Source organism: Chrysemys picta, chromosome 5 (assembly GCF_011386835.1).
Source record: "Chrysemys picta bellii isolate R12L10 chromosome 5, ASM1138683v2, whole genome shotgun sequence".
NCBI classification, from domain to species: domain Eukaryota; kingdom Metazoa; phylum Chordata; order Testudines; family Emydidae; genus Chrysemys; species Chrysemys picta.
The window spans coordinates 64,481,417-64,490,776 of record NC_088795.1 but is presented as its reverse complement, the minus strand read 5'-3'; the positions used below and the strand labels follow the sequence as shown (position 1 = coordinate 64,490,776).

General features: G+C 43.4%; 1 protein-coding gene across 1 annotated transcript in view; it reads left to right on the top strand.

The window, feature by feature from the left end:
• The first annotated feature begins 329 nt into the window (after positions 1-329).
• GASK1B (golgi associated kinase 1B) overlaps positions 330-9,360 on the top strand; it is a 23,424-nt gene continuing 14,393 nt past the window's right edge. The window contains exons 1-2 of the mRNA XM_024106220.3: positions 330-587; positions 1,185-2,463. Of these exons, the coding sequence (XP_023961988.2) occupies positions 1,503-2,463 (961 nt within the window). The 5' untranslated portion in view covers positions 330-587; positions 1,185-1,502. The remainder of the gene's footprint in view (positions 588-1,184; positions 2,464-9,360) is intronic.

Genomic DNA, 9,360 nt, shown 5'->3' with positions numbered 1-9,360 from the left:
TTGTTGTCCGACCTTGGGCAAGTCATGTAACTTCTCTGTGCCACAGGTTTCCCATCTGTAAAGTAAGGCCAATGATATGTCCCCTTTTAGAACTAGAGATGAATGGCACTATGTAACTGCTATATATTGTGATTCTTGTATTTTTTTAAGCCAGTTATCTTTTTTGATATAAGGATGTATGATTTCTGATATGTTAAAAGATCTGGTTTTCCCCGTTACTGTGGAAGACTGGCATTTCTTAAACATGTTTGCATGCAATGCACTAGAGGGCCCTCAGGAGTTAGAAACTGCTGGAATGTACTTTTAGAAGGCATACCGTTCACAGGACTTTTCATTGCAGAATTTAAAATAGAAGGGTTTTTTATAACAAGGTTCATGTAAGTTTATAGCAGTTCATTTGCAAACAGCTTCCCTGTACAGCTAGTACATTTGCAAAGAGCATTAAGCCTGCAATCAAATATCTAAAATGTGGAGCACACTTAAATCTGGGATGTGTGTTAGAGTACATTAAGAAACGCTGCTTTTACTAAGTTCTTGGCATTATCATAAGAGATTTAGCACAGCCAAGGATGGGGCAAGCTGAATAGGTAAGACTATTTCTATATCTTTGTAGTGCAATAAACTCTGCATTTATGTTTTTTCTTCCTTGAGAGGAGATGACAATGCTTTTTATTTTATTTGAAAATTATAGTCAGGAAATGCTATTTTATAGCTTCACAAGAGTATAGATTTAACAATATCTTATCTTTAATGTAGGATTATGAAGCATGTGAACTGTTACTGGGCCAGGGTGTAATCATTGTTTGATAATGGAAATGTTCATATTTGAATTGGTACAGTTACTGGGCTGGTTATAGCACTATATTTTAAAACTAACGTGAGGCAACAAAAGATGTGGTTTTACTTTGAGGACCTGCCTGTTATAAACATAAGAAGAGGAAAGTCTGGCTTTTCCAAGTTTTCCTCCTAGTGCGGGAGTTCAATTGCTCGGGACTGTAAATTGTAACTCGTGTTCCATGATGTTGGGATTTTATTTATCTTCTCATTTTAATCTGAAATCTCTAATATGGCATGTCTCTAGATCTCTACCTTTTCTTTAGATCTATACAGTGAAAAAGAGAGATGCCACATTCTATATCCATGTGGATAATGAAATATTATTTGCAATTTTTTTCCTTTCACAGCCCACAGAGGGGACTCAGACATTTTGGATCCTGACTCGTTTAACTTTGTTTACACAGTTGACTCCATTCATTCTCTGAAACAAGTCACTTCCCCTGTGGTGGCTGATAAGAGTTTAGCAGCTTGTTGAGGTGGAGTGTCAGAGTCATTAGTATTAAACACATTCCCAGCCACACCACTGGCCCCTGTGCACCGCTTGCACTGGAAGCTGTTTGGAAAAGAAGAAATAGAGATCTGTGAAGGGAAATCATGCATCATCCTCCTGGCTGGAAACCACTGAAGACTATAAGCTGCTTTCATCATGTGGATTCACCGGAGAAATGACCTTCCTAGATCAGCCAGGCCAAATCATAAACTGGTTTGTTTGCTCGCTGTGCACCCCATGGGTGCTGAGGTTCTGCAGGGGTAGGCGTCCCAGGACCAGGAGGAATCTGCTGCTGGGTGTAGCCTGTGTGCTATACCTGGGGTTTCTGGTCAGTCAAGTGGGTCACATTTTACCCCAGCACAGAGGGGGACGCCAGAAGATCAGTTCCAGGAGTCTTCAAGATGCTGGTCAGACACCTTTTCTGGGGATCCCACTGGATGGCACTTTGTCCCCACCTGATCTCCAAGGGCCCCAGATGGCTGGCAATGGGACCTCAGTGCCACCCAACGTGGTATACATCACACTGCGGTCCAAGCGCAGTAAACCCACCAACATCCGAGGCAGCGTGAAACCCAAGCTCAGGAAGAAGCATGCATTCCCTTTGCCCTATGGGCAGCACTTTCCAGTAGGTGTCACTGGGCAGGAGGAGAACTTGTCCCAGCAGCAGGGGCGGACTAGCTACTCCATGGGAATAATGAGGGCAGCAGTAGTTCCAGAGACACCAAGGCACCAACTGAAGAAGCACTGGGATGGAGAGAGGGAGGCAGTGGGCAGGGGACACCGAAGGCATATTGGGGTTTCAGGAGGTGTAAATGTGCAACCCCAGGCTCGGGAGAGTAATATCAGGATATACAGTGAGAGGTCCCCCTCTTGGCTGAGCAAAGATGACATCCTAAGCATGCATTTGCTGGCAGATTCCCGGATAGGCAGTATCCGAGAAGCACCCTCTCAGCATGGAGTCCTACTGGTGTTTGAGAGGAATCCCAGTGCCACAGGAGCAGCTTGCAGTCAAGGGTACTGTGGCCTCATCAAGAGACCCCTTGATATGAGCGAGGTGTTTGCCTTCCATTTAGACAGGATCTTGGGGCTGAACAAGACCTTGCCTTCTGTAAGCAGGAAATCGGAGTTCATCCAAGGTAACAAATTCACTTGATTTTGAGTTTCCATCTAGGGGACTCCAGTGTTTCATATTTGGTCAACAGCAGGCTTTAATTTCAGATAGTCTGAGAACTAGCTTTACAGAGCACAGTTATAGGGAACTTAATCTGGAATATGTGTTAACGTAATTTCAGGGTTCCTCTGCAGTGTAATAGTTCTGTCCTGAAGGATGTAATACACCCAGAGTTTATTAATGCTTCTGGCTGCCTTATAGACTAATAGAGTTATTGAGAGCATACAGACAACTTCCTTTCCATAGAAGACTAATTTGAGTAAGGGGGAAAAGTAGGTGATCCTTTTTTACATATCCTTTGTAGTGAATATGAAATTATATAGACTGATCAAAATGAAACTGAAGAGGGCACAGTCTGGAAGTCTCTCAGCACAGTGCTCTGTGCTTCAGAGGTTAGTTTTTACTCTTTCACCTCCCCTAGATTTCACTTTTACAAGATATTGTGGATAACCAGCTCTGAAATTAATTTGCCACGAGTAGCAGATAGGGGAGACATTTCTGTTAGCCCAAGCACCTATTGGGGGAGGTCTTAGAGCTCCTTCCTGAACTGCTTTGGCATAATCTCAAAAGAACAAATGCCTCTGGAAATTAAAATTTAAATTGTGCAGTCACTGAAGTCTCAGTGGATTCTTCTGTTTGACAACTTACAGCTCGTGACACACCTGTATCTAGCTAAATAAACACACCTGCTATAGATGCTTCATTGTGGTTGTAGTATGTACAATGCAAATTGCTTTTAACAGAATATCATATTTTTCTTCATCCTAAAATGAAATTAAAATTAGATTTAATAGATTCAATGTAAGTTGATAAGTCTATCTTTAACATTACTGTCTTGTTAAATGTGTCTTCAGCCTAAATGCTATTTTTATATACACACAGATCATAAGCTGAAAGGGCTGCGTTATATTTTACTGAATCATTGCTATTTGTTTTTGCTGTTCATTTCTTAGTACTGAAGAAGATTATTTTATACAAAATATTTTGTATATCAGCCTGTATTTTATCAAAGAAAAGGTAAAGCAAAAATGTCCTTGCAAAAGTTGATGGCAGGAAAAGAACATACTGATCTGTGATTTATCAACACTGTGTAAGCCTTCTCTCTGGCAGTCTTTACGACAATATGAATATGCATCCGAAGAAGTGGGCTGTAGTCCACGAAAGCTTATGCTCTAATAAATTTGTTAGTCTCTAAGGTGCCACAAGTACTCCTGTTCTTTTGACAATATGAATGAATCTCTAGGAATAACAGGTTGGTGGCTTTTGAATATTATTCATAGTAGCAGAGCATGGAAGATGCACTATGTATACTCTATTTTTAGGAACAGGATTTATTGCTATAGAGCTGTCATAAGGAATTGAGGTAGTTCAGTTTCAGTTCAGTTTCAGGAATTCTGTATAGTATGGCTGCACAGATGACAGATGGAAGGCCCCTTGGAAACTGCTATTAGGTTAAATGTAGACTGAATTGCTTAATGTCTTCAGCCTGCAACATCTTTTGGATTGGCTGGGAGAGAGATTCTATTTTCTTCAGCCTCCTTTTCCCTGTAATTGGTTTTGTTCATATAGCATAAAAAGTGTTGCTAGGTAATGAGGAGAAAAAAGTCATTTTTCCTTTTGGGTCTTGTTTCATGTTTTCCAGCTAAAGGGCGAGTTCAGCTTCTGGAACAGCCACAGCACCTTACCTCTCTCCATTTCATTAATCTTGAAACATGCTGGATTTCAAATGCCTGCCTTGGTTGCCATAGTTACTTGCTTGAGTGTATTTGGCTTGGATTGTTAATTAACTACACAAATTTCAGCAGCGAACACCTCATCTGTTGTTCTCTTCTTGTTTAGAAAAGGAATGAAAAATTATTTTAGAAAACAGGATGAACAATTAATGAGCCTGCTCCTATAGCCTTTACTCATTTGAGTAATCTGTGTGTGGGCTGCCCAAGTGATTTCAGTGGGACTGCTTGTGTGAGTAATTACTACTCATGAGAAAGAAAGCAATGCAGGACTGGACTCCTCGACAAGGTCTAAGCTGACACATCCCTTTAGCTTGCCTCAGTCATGATGTAAGCATCGTAACAAGACATGCTTGATGTAACATTAAAATCTTTAAAAAAAAATAGGCTCCTCAAAACCGCCATTCATTTTGTCAAAAGCATTTTCAAAGAGGCGCTTTGTAAACCCCCAAACAACTTGGGCTTTATTTTTTGTTTCCACAGCTCCTCCCTTAATAGGTGACAGAGAGGCTAGCAAAATACTGCACCAGAGCTCTCTGCTTGACACTCCTCTAATGAAAAGTGAACCATTTGCCACAGGTTTAAATTATTCTGTGACATTTCTGCCTTGCCAGTATGGAAAGTTGGGTCATGATAACTATTTCCTCAATATTCTTTGCTTATCAAAAAATAATATCAGTATAGAGACTAAAGGTGGACAAAGCCTTCCATAATTTTGATTTGAAAACCAAGCAAAAATAATTCTATGCATATGCAAATATTTGACAGGACAAGGAGTAATGGTCTCAAGTTGCAGTGGGGGAGGTTTAGGTTGGATATTAGGAAAAACTTTTTCACTAGGAGGATGGTGAAGTACTGGAATGGGTTACCTAGGGAGGTGGTGGAATCGCCTTCCTTAGAGGTTTTTAAGGTCAGGCTTGACAAAGCCCTGGCTGGGATGATTTAGTTGGGGATTGGTCCTGCTCTGAGCATGGGCTTGGACTAGATGACCTCCTGAGGTCCCTTCCAACCCTGATATTCTATGATTCTATTATATATATATATATATATATACACTGCTTTGTTCCCAGTGTTCAAGCAGTAAGTGTTAGCTGGAAGAACTCCTTTGGTACTGAGATATAAATGAGCAAAGCAAGGGCTGCAAAGAAGTGGGAAAATGTCATAAATGTGTGGTAAGGGCATTGGAGCAAATGGTGGATGATCTTCCTACATCCAAGCCTTCTGAACATGAACATGAACATCCTAGGGCTGGAAATCTGGGCTTTAGGGTCTGGTAATGTCAACATGGAGGTGTGGAATTAGGGAGTATCTCATTTACATCCATCCAAACCAAATTGATTTGCAAGCAGAAATCTGTATAGGATGTAATTCCTGCCTGTGGCAAACTCCCACAGGTCCACCAGAATGGATCTGGATTTCTGCATGGCCTCAAGGCTACATTTCTAGTCCCTCTGTGCTGCCTCAAAACACTGTCTTGTATACAGGAATGACTTAGACGCTGTAAAATTAAACTCAGAGTTTTTGGGACACTTCTTCCTCCTATTAGTTTTTCAGTGGGAAAGACAAAATGTACAAGAGTTTGTCTTTTTAGAAAGGTACCATTCATGATTCCTGCAGAGAGGTAGGAAGGGCCCTGGAGAAGGCCACATCACTTCCAGTGCATATGCCGGCTACTCAGTAGATCAGTAGCTATTCCACATGCTGCCCTGAGGTTTTCAGATCATTCCTTGCTCATATCCTGTGCCCCCTTACCTACAAAACAGGCAGGGATACCTATTAGGGGAGTTGTTTGGTGTCAGGGTACAGCCCATCTTACTGTGCACTTTGGCCAAGCAAAATCGCTGCACTGCATGTCCATAGTGAATTTCTTCACCTGTAGACTGGATATGTCTGTACTGGCATATTTAGGACCTAATCTGTAGTGAAGTAGCAGGATACAGGTAGATTATGAGCTAAATTCTCTCCTGCTCTGGAGGGGACAGCATTAGAGAGATGGTTCTGGGGGCTTCTTGGATTTCAGGACTAACCCCAATATAACTTAAAGGTGTTGCTGAACATCTTTGTTACACTTCTTGCTTAGGGTCTGAGATCCCTATTCAGGATTGCAATGATGGCAACAATCCCTTCTCCACCCCAGATTTTCTGATGTGCTGAAATGGGTCCCCTATCTATATATGTGGGCTTGATCCTCATATGGCTTGAACTGGCATAGCTCCACTGAAGTCAGAAGGGGTATGCCAGTTTATACCAGCTGAAGATCTAGTCCAATGAATTTTACAGAGTTGTTTTTGCAACAAAAACCTATTTAGAGTGCAAAAGTATTTGATTTTGAGTAGCATTGTTTCTGCTCACTTCATCACTGGTTATGTGCAAATGGATGCTGGGAATTTGGCACAGATGTGATAGAAAGTTCCATTGATTAGAGTTGTCATGTTTCTTTACGAACCTCTACACAATGAGAAAGATAGCCTCAGATTTTCTCTTACACCCAACATATTTAGCATGCTCTTTCCATCACACCAAAAGATATGAACATTCAGGCACACTCGTTATTAATTATTAATGTCAAGGCAATGAGAACTCACTCTTACTTATGCATTCAGCAGCTTTTAAATGATGTCTCTTTTGTGTGCCCTTTATCAGAGTGAGTTGTGCTGTGAATTGCTTGCTGTCATATAGCTGGATGTGAGTGAGAGACCAGAGGTCATATTCTCACAACATTTTGTTACATAAAAATCCAATACTTACAGACTCCTTAAAATCTGCATTCACACACTGAAGATTTTCTTCCCTTCCAAGATTTCTCCAAAGTGTATAATGCTTACAGCTAAGATGTGGAAGAAAGAAGGGAAATACTTTAGTCAACACTTTTGAGATCTGTTTAAGTTGCTTACACCATTTCTTTATTGTTCAGAGGGCTACCTTACACGGAGATGGCTTTGCCAGGATAGCTCTACTGGTCCCTAGTGGATAGTGGTGAGCTGGAGCCGGTTCGCATTGGTTCGCGTGAACCGGTTGTTAAATTTAGAAGCCAGCTTAGAACTGGTTGTTAAAGGGGTGGGCAAACTGCGGCCTGCGGGCCACATCCGGCCCGCGGGACTGTCCTGTCCGGCCTGCCTGAGCTCAAGGCTAGGGAGGCTTCCCCGGCCCCTCCCCCACTCTCACAGAGCCTCAGCGTGCCATGCTGCCGGCGCCAGAGCACTGGAATGCTCCTGGGCAGCTCTGCAGCTCCTGCCGCTTTGAGCGGCATGGTAAGGGGGTGGGGCTGTGAGCTCCAGCAGGCCGCGCGGCATCCATACACGTTGCCCTGAGCAGCACGGTAAGGGGGCCGGGCCAGGGCTGGGAGGAGGGGTTGAATAAGGGGCAGGGAGCGGTTGGAGGGGGCGGAGTTTCTGGGGGTGGAGCAGTCAGGGGACAGGGAACGGGGGAGGGGTTGGGTAGGCATGGGAGTACCGGGGGTCTGTTGGGGTGATGGTGGATGGGGTCGGGGCAATCAGGGGACAGGGAGCGGGGCAAGTTGGGTAGGGGGTGGGGTCCTGGGGGGCAGTTAGGGTGGGGGTCTCAGGAGGGGGTGGTCAGGGGACAAGGAGTGGGGGGGATTGATGGGTTGCGAGTTCTGAGGGGGACAGTCAAGGGCAGGACGTGGGTGGGGGTTGGATGGGGGGGACAGGCTGTTTTGGGAGGCACAACCTTCCCTACCCGGCCCCCGATACAATTTTGCAACCCCGATGTGCAGGGCCAGCTTTAGGAAGTGCGGGGCCCGATTCAAACAGTTTCGGATGGGGCCCTGGCAGGAATGACTAAAAAAAAACATGTAAAAAAACACTTGGGGCTTGTACTCACCGAGCAGCACTCTGAGTCTTCAGCGGCGCTTCGGTGGCGGGTCCTTCACTTGCTCCGGGCCTTCGGCGGCACTGAAGGACCCGCCGCCGAAGTGCCGCTGAAGACCTGGAGCGAGTGAAGGACCCGCTGCCGAAGTGCCGCCGAAGACCCGGTAGGGAACCAGTTGTTAAGATTTTGGCAGCTCATCACTGCTAGTGGAGACACAGCTTATACCAGCAAAACAAGGTGTGGGTTTTTTGTTTGCCACTGTAGTTAGACCACCTTCCCTAATGATATAAGCTAAACTAGCAAAAGGCTCTTTTGCTGATATAAGCCGTGTTGAGGTGTGTGTCCCCCAACTTTCATTCTTTTTTTTTTTTTAAATTAACAGACCTTGGGCATGCCACTTACATCAGTCTGTGCCTCCATTACTACTACTTTTCCTCATGTGGGCTTGGGAGGATACATTTTAATTATATATATATGAGAGAGATTCATATACTACAGTGATGTGGAGCATAGACATCTCTGGAGAAGATTGCAAGGAGTAGCAGCATCACTGAAAGCAAGAAAGGGGTTCTAACTTGCCTCTCTGGAGCAGTATCTCTAGGAATGGTTGGGAGTAGGGGCCCAGCAGCAGTAGGAGATAATGGGCTTGATCCTGGATGTTTCTGAGACCTCTCAGCTCCTACTGTAATCAACTGAATTTAAAAGCACTCAACAGCATGTAGGGTCAGGCCTATAACTACCTTTTGTTGTTATTCAAATTGGGCCAGAGCCTTGCTTGGTGTAAGCTGGCATGCTTTAATGGGGCTATGCCAATTTATACCATCTGAGAATGAAGCCCCTTATCTTTTTTTCTCACTGCCTTCACATTTTCCCTGCAGCAGCCAGCAATCTGGGTTAATGTCTCTCTACTCCAGCTACAAAGACATGCTCCAGTAATTCCATTTGTGTTATAAAGTTGAAATGTTTTGTTTTGGTTCATCTTTGTTTCCTGTGAATCACAAACATTTCCTGTGTTTAACCTTTTTACAAATCTGAATGGAAATTGGCATGATATTGTCATAACATTAAAATAATAAATAACAGTGAGGTGGTGGTTGTTATGCTGAACCTTTTGGGTGCGCAGGGAGGCGTTTGCTTTGTTTGGAAAGCACTGATATATCTGCTTTGGGGAAACCCCATAAATAATTACATGAACTTTGATTATTGATAGAAGGAAAAATAGATCAGATTTAGGGCCCATCAATGTATAACATATTTAACTCTGATACAGAGCTTTTTTTCTGTGGGTTTCAAAGTGCTTT